At 52.6% G+C, this 14,961-nt stretch overlaps 1 protein-coding gene across 1 annotated transcript; it reads right to left on the bottom strand.

Annotated features, from left to right (window-relative positions):
- Window positions 1–171: 171 nt before the first annotated feature.
- ARMC6 (armadillo repeat containing 6) lies at window positions 172–9,978 on the bottom strand (the record flags this gene model as incomplete). The annotated part of the gene is made up of 7 exons (XM_080715908.1): window positions 172–384; window positions 1,322–1,459; window positions 1,661–1,831; window positions 2,984–3,129; window positions 3,787–4,360; window positions 8,845–8,927; window positions 9,858–9,978. 7 exons carry the CDS (start codon window positions 9,976–9,978, stop codon window positions 172–174), a joined length of 1,446 nt encoding a protein of 481 aa, XP_080572034.1.
- Between the last annotated feature and the right edge of the window lie 4,983 nt (window positions 9,979–14,961).

The following is a 14,961-nucleotide window of genomic DNA, read 5'->3' as shown; positions in this document are numbered from 1 at the left end:
GCTGGGGCTGACCACCCACGCCCTCCACCACACAGCCTTTGCTCAGTGCCCGCCAGAAAACACCTGGTGTCGCAGGGGCATGGATGGTGGCGGGCAAAGGGACAGGTCTCACTCTCTCTTCGTTCCTGAGTCATGCAACTCACCGAGGTCACAGTCCGACTGCGCCTGGGGTCACGGCGCCAGGTCATTTTTCTGGCCTGTCCATAGCTCCCGGAGCTCAACGTGGCAGCCCAGGTCCCGAAGGGCGGCCTTGGCCACGTCCTCACAATCCGGGTGGGCGGTGCGGGCCTGTGTGATGAGTGCCTCGGCTCCCAGGTCCAGGATGGGCTTCGAGAAGGCCTGGCTCCGGGCCACCAGGTTGCGGATCAGCATGCAGGCCTGTTTCTGTGGGAGATCCAGGCTCTGAGCTCCTGGGATGGGGTCCACTCTGACCTCTGGGCCCCGAGGGGGCTGTGGCAGCTAGATGCTACACCGGCCAGGCCCACCTTTCCACTGCACCCTCAAGGAAGCGTGGAGGGCAGGGATGGTTCAGGGCAGCATCTGGCACCCCTCTCAGATGTTAGACTCCACCTCAGACATGTAAGTGGTTGTCCCCAGTCCCCTGAGGCTGGCCCAGAGCCAGGGAGTAGGCGCCTGGGAATGGGGGCTCCCAGACTATGGGATGTGGGTAGTGCGCACCAGGCTGTTTCTCAGTTACAGCCAACCATCAGGACTGGTTCCAGGACCTCCCACAGATACCAACCCACAGTCTCCCCAAGTTTTTGCTGTAAGACGACATTGCATTTGCCTGGAAGCTATACGTATCCTCCTGTAGCAAAATTCCCTATGGGACTGAACCTGTCGTGCTAGAGGACCCTGCACCAGCCCGGGCAGCTTAGTGAGACCCAGTCTCAGAACAAAGTTAAAAGAAGGGCCGTGGTGTGGCTCAGTGGTTAGCACTTGCCTGGCATGTATGAGCTCCTGGGTTCCATCCCCAGGACCCCAGAAAAGACAGTGCAAAAGGACAGGAAAGGAGGTGTCCTGGGTGAGCTTAGCAAAATTCTGAAGATAAGGAGGAAGGAGGCCCTGTGGGCTCGGGTCGTGATGGAAGGGGCCCCAGCTGCTGCCTGTACACCAGCCTCCTGCCCCATGGCCCCTCCTGTCCCAGACCTCCAGCCCCACACATCCCCTGCCTACACCCCCTCCTGACCCCAATGTCTACCCACCCCCACCTGCACACCAGCTCCTGCCCCCCCACCCCATATGTCCCCTGCCCCACACGCCTGCCAGGCACTCTCCGCCCCACTGCCCCCTCCCTCCTCAGTCCTCACCCATCCCCCACCTGCACACTGGACACCTGGGGGTGCGCCCTCATGGCCCGCAGCGCTGCCAGGGCCCCTCCGCCTTCCATGATAACCTGGCTATTCTCTGGCTTCCGCAGGGCCAGCATACACAAGGCGGCGCAGCTCTGCTCACACACCTGTAGGGTTGCAGGGAGGGAGGGCATGAGTAGAGGCCAGAACCCCGGCCCTGAGACCCCCATCAGCTCACTATGGCCGCAGGGCGACCGGGCAATGGCTGGGCTCTCGGGGTGAGGAGGGCCCTGGTCCAACAAAGTTCCTGGGGTGTAGGCAGTGAACCAGGACACCCAGAGCCCCCACCCTCACTGCCGGAGTGGTACCTGAGGACTGGCCAGGTGCCGGGTCATGGCGGCCACGATGGACTCTGCTCCGCCGGCACGGACGATGGCGTCCTTCACATCGTCGTTGCCCGCAATGGCCCCGAGGGCACTCAGCACCTGCTTTACAAGGTCCTGCACGGAGGGCGAGGCCCAGTCACCGCCATCCCTGCCCTGCCTGTGGCTGAGCATCTAGGGCTGTGGCCCAGGGCCCAGGGCAGTTCTGTTGGACAGTGAGGGTGGCCTGCATAGAGTAGTCTCTGGCTGCTACATGGAGAAGGGAAGGGAGGCTGCTGATGCAGAAACCTAGTCCAAGCCAGGTGCTCAGGCGGCCGGACCCCCTACCCTCCTCAGGACAGCAGGGCCCAAGGAGAGTGGGCAGCAGCCCAGTGATAGGCCCTGGCTCCTCCCCAGCACCGCCAAAAAGAAAAAGGAAAAAGAAAAATGAGCCAGGCATGGTGGCACATACCTGTAATTCCAATACTTGGGGGACCGAGACAGGAGTATCACAGGTTCATGGACAGCCTAGGCAACTTGGTGAGATCGTTTTTCAAAATAAAGAATAACAAATTGGGCATGGTAGCACACACCTATAATCCCAACACTTGGGAGGCTGAGACAGGAGAATTGCAGGTTCGAGGACAGCCTAAGCAAAACTGAGACTCTCATTAGCCTAGTGAGACCCTGTTTCAAAATAAAAATAAAATACAGGACCAGGGCCAGGCATGGTGGCACACACTTGTAATCCCAGTACTTGGGAGGCTAGGACAGGAGGATCAAAGGTTTGTGGACAGACTCACCTACTTAGTGAGGCCCTCTACAACTTAGTGAGACTCTGTTTCCAAATAAAGAATAAAAAATAGAACTGGGAAGCCAGGCATGGAGTGCACACTTGTAACCCAGCATTTGGGAGGCTGAGACAGTAGGATCACAGTTTGCAGATAGCCTCAGCTATTTAGTGAGGCCCTCCTCAACTTAGTGAGACCTTATTTCAAAATAAAGAATAAAAAAAATAGGGCTGCAGTGTATCTAGGAGGTAGAATACGCCTAGGTTCTATCCCCAAGACTGCAAAAAAAAAAAAAAAAGGATTGGGGGTGTAGCTCAGAGGTAGAATGCCCCTGGTTTCAATTCCCAGTACAAAAAAAAAAAGTACAAGAAGGCAGGTAGGTTTTTTTTGGGCTACAAAACCTTGGACTAGTACAACCAAACTTCAGTTCTGGGTTGGCAGATGTGGTGATCTGTCCTGGCTGGACCCAGGGGGCCAACAGCCCTCATCAGGGGAACAAGGAGGGAACAAGCTTCACACCCTCTGGCTCTGGGCCCACCTGGTGGTTGTGGCAGTCGGCCAGCAGAGTCACAAGGACACTGAGGCCCCCGAGGTCGACGATCTCCTGGCAGAACTCATTGCGGACGGCCAGGCGGGACAGGGTGCCGCACAGGTCACCCAGGACTGTAGGGTTGTCGGTGAAGGCTGGAGGAGAGAAGGGCACTGTTAGGGCAGGGGCACTGGGAGAGGGCCAGGCCTGGGCGTGGAGGCCCAGGTGGCACTGGGGTCTACGGGCAGCCCCGGCCTGCACTGCCCCCTGCTGGCTGCTGCAGGGGCCGCCAGCACCATCCCCCTCCACCCTTCCACTGGAGTCCAAATAAACTCCAGACAGGCTGACAGTCTCACCTAAAAAAAGAAAACCATAATACGGCTAAAATAAAACATCTGAGACTATTTTTATGGTCTTGGGGTGGGAATGACTTTTCGAAGTGCAACAGGAAGCAACAGAGGGGCACACGGGCCAAGCTAACGTGGGCGAAATGCAACGCCAGCACTGTAGGCGAAGCTCAGAGGGACGGGCCGACACCCACCCTGGCGCCCATGGGCAGGTACTGATGCAGACCTCTATCACGTCCACCAGGAACTGCCTGGGCTCATTTCCACTAGGGCAGCCGTGTGCGTGAAGCCACAATCAAGTAGGGCCTGGAGCCAGCCATGCCTGAGGCAGTCCTAGGCCTGATGTTCATCATCTTTTTTTTTGGCATGGGTCTTTCTAGGGGCCCATATGTGCTCGGGCAGAGCCATTCCCTGCTCTGGCCATAGCCACCGGCTCACTGTGCCCCTGACCGCTGCTGTTCCTACCTCTGGTGGCCTCGATGAGCACCTTCAGGCCTCTGTTCTCCTGCACAATCATTTTGGCATGGTCGTGGGCGTGGCCGAAGGGCACACGGATATCATCATCGAAGGTCATGATGCGCAGGGCCAGGCAGGCCTCCCTGACCACGTCAGGCTGCTGGCCGTGCCGGACAATGGCATTGGTCAGCAGGGGCAGCACGCCAGCCTTCACCAGGCCCTGCCGATTCTGCTCGTGCTTCAGGCAGGCGTGTCGCACGCAGCGGAGTCCGGAGCAGGTCAGAGTGGCCTCGCCACTGTGCCGAGCCAGGGTATCCACCAGTAGCTGCAGGCCTTGGGTGTCCAGGAGGTCGGGCTGGCCACTGATGAGCGCCGACAGGGCACTGAGGGCCTGGAGCAGGAGGCCCTGGTCGCCAGCCATGGCCAGCTTGCAGGCCGCCAGGATGATGGGGTAGGCCCCTTTCTGGGCTGCCAGGAAGCGACAGGCTTTGTCCTGCTTGCACTGGTCACAGAAGCGGGAGAGGTGGGTTGACACAGCCTGGGCGCAAGAGCTGGCCACGGCCTCCTGCAGGTCACCCAGGGCCTGGGAAGTGAGGGATAAGCCCTATGTCAATTTGGCCCCGTGCCACCTCAGGGTCATGGTGGCTGTGCCTATGTGTTGCGGGCTCCCCTCCCAGGGTCTGAGCCTGGGATGGAGATGTGGTACCAGCTCTAGCCAGGCGCTTTCCACAGCTGTACTTTTCTTTTACTTTTTTTTTTTTTTTTTTTGCAGTGCTCAGGGTTAAACCCAGGGGCGCTCCACCACTGAGCTGCACCCCCCATCCTTTTTCATCTTATCTTGAGGCAGAGTCTCACTAAGTTGTCCAGGCTGGCCTCAAATTTGCCATCCTCCTGCCTCAGGCTCTGGAGTAGCTGGGGTGACGGGCATGCGCCACCATGTCTGCCCACGCCTATACCTTTTCGGAGCCTTGAGTGTCAGAGACCACAGGCAGTTAGAGAGAAGGGCCTAACCATCATTGTCCCTGCGAAGGAACTGCACTTGAGACTACAGACCTACGGACATCCCAGCCCTGGCTCCCTTGGAGAGGCCTCAGGTGAGCCCGACCAGGCAGAGAATAATGAGAAGCAATGAAAAGGCCACGGTGCGGTTGTTACACGGCGTAACTAACCAATGCAGCGCCATCATTTGCTCTCAGAGGAGGGCGGGAGCGAGCAGCCCCACCTGGCTGGATGTCTCTGTGCGGTACCTCTTATTCACTCCACAAATATTTACTAAGCATCTGCCAAATGAAACCACACTGCACACACAGTTGATGTACCCGAATCAAACTCAGCCGCGGGGTGGGGGTGGGGCAACGTTAACAGAGCAGACCAGGCTGGCTGCCGCTGGATGACGTGCCCTCAGGACAGGCCTCAGCACAGGCCAGAGATGAAACTGCCCGCCCCAAGCTTCTGAGACCTGCCAGCCCTGGCGAGGGCACCTGGCAGGAGCCATCAGCCAAGAGGTTTGACTTGGCCTTGACTCCATAAAAGGCAGATACTTATCATCAGCCAGCCCTTCCCAACCTTGGGTTTGTAGATCTAATCGAGCATGTTACAATGTAAGAGAATAAAATAAGCCAGGGGCTGGGCGCAGCTCAGGGGTCAGCACCTGCCTGGCATGGGAAGGTCCTAGGTTCCATCCCCAGCACAGACAGCAAGGAGGAAGCACTCAAAGGGCCTCTGCAGGGCAGGGGCGCTCAGCGCCTCACTCTCAGGCAGCGCTGGCTCTATGCCCCAGGCTGGCTCTGCCTCCAACCCCCAGGGGTCTCACTGCGACCTGTGCTGGCCTGGAGCTTCTGGACTCAAGCTATCTGTGCCTCGGCCTCCTCACAGCCGAGACAAGGGACATGCTCCACCGTGTGTGTGTGTGTGTGTGTGTGTGTGTGTGTGTGTGTGTGTGTGTGTGTGGTACCGGGAATTAAAACCACGGCCATTCTACTCTCAAGCTATACCCCAGCCTGCCTGCCTGCCTTCCATCCATCCTTCCTTCCTCCCTTCACTCCTCCCTCCCTCCTTTCCCTTCCTTCCTTCCCTTTATTCCTTTCTTAATTATTATTATTATATTTTTGTGGTACTGGAGAGGGAACCCAGAGGCTTTCTACTTTTGGCTACACTCCCAGACTTATATTTGGAAAGAGGCTCTCACTAAGTTGCTGACGGCCTCACTAAGTACCTGAGGCTGGCTTCAAACCTGTACGATCCTCCTGTCTTAGCCTCCCAAGTACTGGGGTTACAAGCGTGGGCCACCATGCCTGGCTTATTTTTATTTATTTATATTATTTTTTTTTATTGTTTTGCAGCACTGGGGATAGAACCCAGGGGCTTTCTACCTCCGAGCTACATGCTCAGCCCTATTTATTTATTTATTTATTTATTTATTTATTTATTTTTGCAGTTCTGGGGATAGAACCCAGAGGCATTCAACCTCCAAGCTACATGCTCAGCCCTATTTTTATTTTATTTAATTTATCTATTTATTTATTTTGCGGTTCTGGGGATAGAACCCAGGGGCATTCAACCTCCGAGCTACACCCCATGTCCTATTTTTTATTCTTTATTTTGAAACAGGGTCTCAATAAGTTACGGAGGGCCTCACTAAGTAGCTGAGGCTGTCCTCAAACTGCAATCCTCCTGTCTCAGCCTCCCAAATGCTGGGATTACGAGCGTACGCCACCACGCCTGGCCTTATTTTATTATTATTATTATTTTTTTCGGGTCTGGGGATGGAACCCAGAGGCATTTAACTTCCAAGCTATACCCCTGCCCAATTTTTTATTCTTTATTTTAAAACAGGGTCTCACTGAGTTGTGAAGGGCCTCACTAAGTAGTTGAGGCTATCCGTGAACTGCGATCCTCGGGTCTCAGCCTTCCAAATGATGGTATTACAAGCGTGCGCCACCATGCCCGGCTTTATTATTTTGAAACAGAATCTCACTAAGTGGTTGACAGCTTCACTAAGTTTCTGAAGTTAGTGTTGAGCCTGTGATCCTCCTGTCCTCGGCCTCCCACGTATTAGTATTATAGGTGTGCACTACCATGCCTGGCTATTTCTTATGGATGGATGGATGGATGGATGGATGGATTTTATGTGTGGTACTGGGGGTTGAACTCAGAGGCATTCTATCTCTAGGCAAAACTCCAGCCCAATTTTTAAAATTTCTTATTTGGAAACAGGTCTCACTAGGTTTTGGAGAGCCTTGCTAAGTAGCTGAGTCTGGCTTCAAACCTGCCTCGGCCTCCTGAGTACTGGGAGTGTAATCCCAGCACTTGGGAAGTAAATCCAGCTCTATTTTTTATTTTATTTTTGTGGTACTAGGGATGGAACCCAGGGGCATTTTGCCACAGAGCCATACCTCCACCCCTATTTTTTATTCTTTATTTTGAAATAGGGTCTCAGTGAGCTGCAAAGGACGTCACTAAGTAGCTGAGGCTGACCATGAACTGTGATCCTCCTGTCTCAGCCTCCCAAATGCTGGGATTCCAAGTGTGCACCACCATGCCCGACTCTTTTTATTTTATTTTATTTTATTGCGGGTCTGGGGATGGAACCCAGGGGCATTCGATATCTGAGCTATACCCCCTGCCCTATCTTCTATTCTCTATTTTTAAACAGGGTCTCACTGAGTTGCAGAGGGCCTCACTAAGTAGCTGAGGCTGTCCACAAACTGCGATCCTCCGGCCTCAGCCTCCCAAATGCTGGGATTACAAGCGTACGCCACCACGCCAGTATCTATTTTTTTTTTTACTTTTGAAAGAGGGTCCACTAGGTTGTGGAGGGCCTCACTAAACTGCTGAGGCTGCCTGCAGGCCTATAATTCTCCCATCTCAGTCTCTCAAGTACTAGGAGTACAGGTATGTGCCGCCACATCTGGCCCCTACCTTCCTCTCTGTCACTGCACTGCTTCCATCCCAAGGGAGCCATTTCTGTCTGCTGGTGCCTCAGTTTCCTCCCCTATGGAATGTGGATAACTGCCCCATCTCTATGGATGTCATCTGGAGCTTGAGCAAGTGGGCAGGTGGAAAGCGCCCTGTACAGCACCATGCCCTCAGCTGTTCTGCCCAGCCTGATGGACGACCTCAAGGAAGGCAGTCACCTGGGACCATCACCTTCCCGGCTTGGGTCACAGGAGAGGTCTGGGCCCAGCCCTGGCCTCCACGGCTCCACCTCTAAGTCAAAGACACCACCTGCCTTGCAGGACTGTTCATAAATGTTGGTAATCAGCTGGTGCTGAGAGCTGGGCATGGTGGCACACACTTGTAATCCCAGTACTTGGGAGGCTGAGACAGGAGGATTGCAGGTTCGCAGCTAGCCTCAGCTACTTAGACAGATCCTCTGCAACTCAGTGAGACCCTATTTCAAAATATAGAGTAAAAATAAGCCAGGCGTGGTGGCGCACGCTTGTAATCCCAGCATTTGGAAGGCTGAGACAGGAGGATTGCAGTTCGTGGACAGCCTCAGCTACTTAGTGAGGCTCTCCACAACTCAGTGAGGCCCTGTTTCAAAATAAAAAATAAAAAATTGGGCAGGGGGTGTAGCTTGGAGGTCAAATGCCTCTGGGTTCCATCCCCAGACCTGCCCCCCAAAATAATAAATAAATAAAAAATGAAGAGTAAAAATAGGGCTGGAAGGTAGAATACCCCCAGATTCAAACACACACACACACACACACACACACACACACACACACACACACACAGCTGGTGCTGAGCAAGTGGCTGCCTTCTGCCCTCTTCCTGTGATTCCTGTCTGTCTCACACTGGGAGGCTGGGAGGCCAGAGACGCTGCTCTCAGACCTGGGGTCAACCAGGAGCGTGCCAGGGATGCTGGCTGCAGAGCAGCAGTCTCACATGACCTCAGTCCTCTAGGGGCTACACTGTCCTCAAATGGGCTGGGGGAGACCTGGCTGCAGATGCTGGGCAGCCACCCACCCACCCACCTTCAGAGCCTGCATCCTGCATCCTGCACCAGGCACCCCCAAGACCTTTCCAGGGGATGTGGGCCTTCATGAGGCTGCCCGCGCCTACCTGCAGGACCTCGTGGACAGGCTCCTGGGCGCCTTCTGCAGACACTTTAGGTGTGATCTTCACAATGTTGCTCAGGTCAACCCCTGCAGGGGCAGGAGTAACAAGTGACAGCTGCTGCCTCTGCCTGCCAGTGGGGTCACTCCGTCCCTCCTGCTGAAGCGCCTATTCTAGAGGCATTCCAAGGGTCTTCACCCACCTGCTCCTGCACAGGCCAGGTCCAGGAGCCACGCAGACACAGGGATGGTCTGAGGGTATGTTGCTACGTGTCTGCACCAGGCAATGGAGCAGGGTGGCAACAGCCATTGCTCGGGAGGCTGCATCACCACACGCTGCTTCTGGGCAGCCAGGCAGCACATTCTGCCAGGACGACGTGTGCGGGGACCCATGACCTTCTGCCCCCTGCCAGCATCCACTGAGCTGGACACTCCCACTACACACCTGGCAGGCCAACTTCTGAGGCTGAACCCTATCTCCTTTGCCCTCTGGCTCTTGACTGGGCTCATCCAATGGGGAGTCAGATTCAGGATGGGGCAAGAGGAGGAGATGGATGCTCATTCCCAGCAACTGGCCTTTGCCCGAGGGCCTGGCGCATGATAGGTGACCCCAAATGGGTTCTTACTGGCTGCTGTAACCCTCTGGCTCCTGCTCAGGCTGGCAGGGGCTCTGAAATACCCCCTCTCTTTCATGGCTTGTCATGGGCATATCACCTGCTTCCATGGCTGGGGACTGCCACCCTTTGCCACTCTGAGCTCAAGCTAGGGAGAGGTGGGCAGGGGAAGGGCAACCCTGGGTCCCAGGGTTGGGGAAAAATCCTTCAAGGAAATGACCAAGAAAACGAGACCTGGAGTGGCTCAGAAATGTCCTTGTGAGGTGGAGGCAAAGAGGAGGAGGACCCTGCCCAGCGCAGCTGGGGCCAGTGCGGGGATGGAGCTTGCAGGAAGCCAGCTTCCGGCCAGAAGGACGGGAGTCTGGCTCAGACTCTCTGGCATCAAAGAGCCAAGAGCACTGCCTACCTTGCGATTCAAACTGCTCCACGGCCTCCTTCACTGCCTCCTCTGGCCCCATATCAAACTCCTCAATGTTCTCCCGCACAGCCGCATCAAAGGTCTCCTGGGCAATGCGCTTGGAGGCCATCTCTGCCTGCTGAGCTGCGAAGGCCCGAGGACAACCTCTCCAAGGCACGGGGCAACTGTGGCACCTGGTCACCTGGAAAACACCATGTACGGAGCACTGTACAGGGGCCAGAGTCCTGTGATGACCCTCAAGAAGCTCTTACCATCCAGGTCACAGGAAAGAAGAGTACCCCTAGCCAGGCGTGGTGGCGCATACTTATAATCCCCGCGCTTGGGAGGCTGATACAGGAGGATCACACGGGTTCGAAGCCAGCCTCAGCTACTTAGTGAGGCTCTCAGCAACTTTGTGAGACCCTGTTTTCAAATAAAGTATAAAAAAGGTCTGGGAGTGTAGCCCAGAGGTAGAAAGCTTCTAGGTTCCACCCCAAGTACCACCACCGCCCCCCCAAAAAAAAAGAAGAGTACCCCAATATCCCAAGAACTTCCAGAAGTACAGAGAGAGGCGTGAGGCTCCATATATGTAGATGTGCATAGATACTTTTTTTTTTTTTTGCAGTACTAGAGATTGAACCCAGAGGAAGTCTACATCTGAGCTACACCTACAAATAAGGAATATATTTTTTCCCTAGGTCTGGGGATGGAACTCAGGGGCATTCGACCTCCAAGCTACACCCCCTGCCCTATTTTGTATTCTTTATTTTGAAACTGGGTCTCACTAAGTTGCAAAGGGCCTCACTAAGTAGCTGAGGCTGTCTGTGAACCACAATCTTTCGGTCCCAGCCTCCTGAATGCTGGGATTACAAGCGTGCGCCACCATACCCACCTTATTTCTTATTTTGAAACAGGGTGTTACTGAGTTGCAGAGGGCCTCACTAAGCTGCTGAGGCTGGCTTAGAACCTGTGTGATCCTCCTGTCTCAGCCTCCCAAGTACTGGGATTACAAGTGTGTGCCACCACACCTGGCTTACCTGCCATCCATCAAAATAGAATCCATACTATTATGGATAAGTATATTTGACATTAACTACCAGAGTAGATTAGGAGATATATATATATATATATATATATATATATATATATATATATATATATATATATTTTTTTTTTTTTTTTTTTTTAGTCTGGGGATAAAACCTGGGGGCATTCGGCCTCTGAGCTACACCCCCTGCCCTATTTTTTATTCTTTATTTTGAACCCAGGTCTCACTGAGTTGCACAGGGCCTCACTAGCTGAGGCTGTCTGCAAACCGCAATCCTCCGGTCTCAGCCTCCTGAATGCTAGGATTACTAGCGTGTGCCACCATGCCCAGCTTAGATTTTTTTTTTGAACAAGAAATTGAACCCAGTGGCTATCTACCCTGAGCCCAGCCCCATGTGTATGTGTGCGTATGTTTGTATGTACTTGTGTGTGTGTGTGTGTGTGTGTGTGTGTGTGTGTTACTGGGTATTGAACCTAGGGATACTCTCCTCTGAGCTACACCCCAGTCCCCCATTCCTTTTTATTTTATGTTTCGAAACAGGGTCTCACAGCTGGGCCGGGTGTGGTGGTGCACGCTTGTAATCCCAGTACTTGGGAGGCTAAGACAGGGGAATCACAGGTTCACAGTCAGCCTCAGCTACTTAGTGAGGCCCTCCACAACTTAATGAGATCCTGTTTCAAAATTAAAGAATAAAGCCGGGCGTGGTGGCACACACTTGTAATCCCTGCGCTTGGGAGGCAGAGACAGGAGGATCGCGCAGGTTCGAAGCCAGCGGCGCGCGCTGGCTTAGGAGACCCTGTTTCCAAATAAAAATGTAAAAATAGGTCTGGGAGTGTAGCCCGGAGGTAGAAGGGCTTCCAGGAACCCAGTACCACCAAAAAAAAAAAAAAAAAAAATTAAAGAATAAAAATAGGGGTATGGGTATAGCTCAGAGGTAGAATGCCCCTGGGTTCCATCCCCAGTACCACATACACAAAAAAAGATAATGAATATGTTAGCTAAGGTGACTGTGATTAATATTATGTAACATAGCAACATAGGCATATGTAATCTTAGTCTTCAATTCGTATAACAAAAATATACAAATATGTTCCTTAACATATATGGTACAATTTATGCATGATATATATTAAGCTTCAATACAGTTGGGAGGGGAAACCTCAGACTCCTACATTTTTCCTTTGGCATTGCCAGGGATGAAACTCAGGCCCTTGCACATGCCAGGCAAGCACTCTACCACTGAGCTATAAGCCAGACATTTTTTGTGTGTATGTGTGGTACTGGGGATGGAGCCCAGGGGTATTCTACCTCCACACTACATCCCCAGCCCTATTTTAGTTTTGTTTTGAAACAGGGTCTCACTAGATTGATGAGAGTCTCACTGCTTACTGAGACTGTCCTCGAACTTGTGATCCTCCTGTCTTAGTCTCCCTAGTACCTGAGATTACAGGTGTGTGTCACTACGCCCAACTTAACCCAGCCATTTTAACTACAGGCAAGGTTCTGGGCTGGAGCCTCAGCACCATGGGCATGGGAAGGGGCAGAGCCAGGACAGAAATGGACCCTGATAAGGGCTGGTGAGGAAGAAAGTCCCCTTCTTGATCTCAAGTCTTCAGAAAAGAAACCGAGCACACCTGCCTCTTTGACTTGAGAAGTCGCCATTCCAAGAACTCAGCCTCAGTATTTGTGGACCTTTCTATGACAATGGAATGTTCTCCATCTGCACAGTCCAGGAAGCAGCCACCAGCCCTGGCTGTTGTGTGTGTGGGGTGCCGGTTGGGTTATTAACACTTAATACTTGGTGTCTTCCTTTTGTAGCTAAGGGGAACAGGCCTCACTCCGTCCCATATCCTAACAGAGGTGAGCAACTCCTTCCTTCCTTCCTTCCTTCCTTCCTTCCTTCCTTCATTCCTTCCCATTCTCCCTCCCTTTTTCCTTCCTTCCTTCCTTTTTTTCAAACTGGATTGAACCCAAGGGCACTTTTCTACTGAACTTCCCCCCTCTTCCCTTTTTATTCTTTATTTTGAAACAGGGTCTCACTAAATTGCAGAGGGCCTCACTAAGTAACTGAGGCTGGCTGTGAACCTGCGATCCTCCTGTCTCAGCCTCCCAAATGCTGGGATTACAAGCATGAACCACCACACCTGGCTCTTTTTTCCTTTTTAAAACAAACATATCAGCCGGGTGTGGCCAACCTCAGTTACTTAGTGAGACCCTCTGCAACTTAGTGAGACCCTGTTTCAAAATAAAAGAATAAAAAATAGGGTTGGGGGTGTAGCTCAGAGGTAAATGCCTCTGGGTTCCATCCCCAAACCCGCGAAAGAAAGAAAGAAAGGGAGAAAAAGAAAGAAAGAAAGAAAAGAAAAGAAAGAATTAAAGCCAGGTGTGGTAGCATATACTTTTAATCCCAGTACTTGGGAGGCTGAGACAGGAGATTACAGGTTCTTGGCCAGCTTCAGCTACTTAGTGAGGTCTTCTGCGATTTAGTGAGATCCTGTTTCAAAATAAAGAATAAACTGAGTGTGGTGGCAGCACACTTGTAATCCCAGTACTTGGGAGGCTGAGATGTTCCCAGCCAGCCTCAGCTACTTAGTGAGGCCCTAGGCAACTTAGTAAGACTCTGTTTCAAAATGAAGAATAAAAAAATAGGGCTGGTGGTGCAGCTTGGAGGTAGAATGTCTCTGGGTTCAATCCCCTGTGTTACACACACACACACACACACACACACACACACACACACACACACCTGCCTTATTTATAACAGTAATGCTAACTTTGCATTCTGAAATTAGTTCCAAGTTTCTTTAATATATATTTCTGTTTAAACTTATAGTAACTTGGCAAGAAACATTTTATATCCTTCACCTAGCTTTATCAACTGTAGTCTTTTGCCACATTTATCTGTGTTTGCCATTGGCACACAGGTACATTGGAGTATGCTGGATTATGTTCCAGACCTCAAGACTTCTTTTCTAGAGATATTCAGCCTAAATCCCCCCAAGCCCTCAAAGGCCCTTTTTGGATTGAGCCCCAGAGCGTTCTACCTCCGGGCTACACCCCCAGCCCTATTTTTTATTTTATTTTGAAACAGGGTCTCACTAGGCTGATGAGAATCATACTACAGAGGCTGTCCTCAAACCTGTGACCCTCCTGTCTCAGCCTCCCAAGTACTAGGATTACAGGGGTGTACCACCACGCCCAGCTTTTTCTTTTCTTCTTTTTTTTTTCTTTCTTTTTTGGTGGTGGTGGTAGTGGGGATCGAACTCAAGGGCATTCTACTTCCAAGCTACACCCCCAGTCTCATTTGTTTTGGAACAAGGTCTCACTAAATTGCTTAGGGCCTGGTTAAATTGCTGAGGCTGTCTTTGAACCTGCGATCCTCCTGTCTCAGCCTCCCAAGTACTGGGATTTCAGGTGTTGCACCACCACATCCTTCTCTTATACAACCACATTGCAAATGAAATTTAACACAGATACTGGTGTGACAATATGAGTGTGTGTGTGTGTGTGTGTGTGTTTGCGCGCGCGAATGCAGGTAGACCACCCATGAGTAGCTTCACTTGCCTTCCTGCCACGCCCTGCACCAGAAGGTACACACAAAGCCCACCTGATTCACCTGCCTGAAACCCTACAGTAGCTTCCCAATGCCCTTAGAACCAAACACAGTCTTCTTACCAGCACTTTCTCTCATAATCTTTCCTAACTGGGCACCCTTGCCTCTCCCTCATCCTTGCCAGCTACCCAAGGGACACTCTTCAAGACCACTCTGCCCTACCCCGTAACACAGCATCGCTTGTGTCTAGAGCGACGTGGTTCACCTATTTGCTTTTACCTTCTAGCCTCCCTGCCCGACACGCCTCACGCACTCAGCACACAGGTGCCTAAGGAATATGATGAACGCTAAGACTCCGGGAAGCGTCTGGGCTCCCAGTGGTTTCTGTAAGATTCTCTCCTCCCCCAGAGCCAACATCCCGAGGGGCGCACCACGGTCACCAACCCCACCCCGCCACCCAGCCCTGGAGCTCCAGCGACTGAGATGGGCAGCCGCTTCTCACCCGGTCCGCG

The sequence above is a fragment of the Muscardinus avellanarius genome (genome assembly GCF_963383645.1).
Source record: "Muscardinus avellanarius genome assembly, chromosome: 18".
Classification (NCBI taxonomy): domain Eukaryota; kingdom Metazoa; phylum Chordata; class Mammalia; order Rodentia; family Gliridae; genus Muscardinus; species Muscardinus avellanarius.
This window is presented reverse-complemented; position numbering and strand designations above follow the sequence as displayed.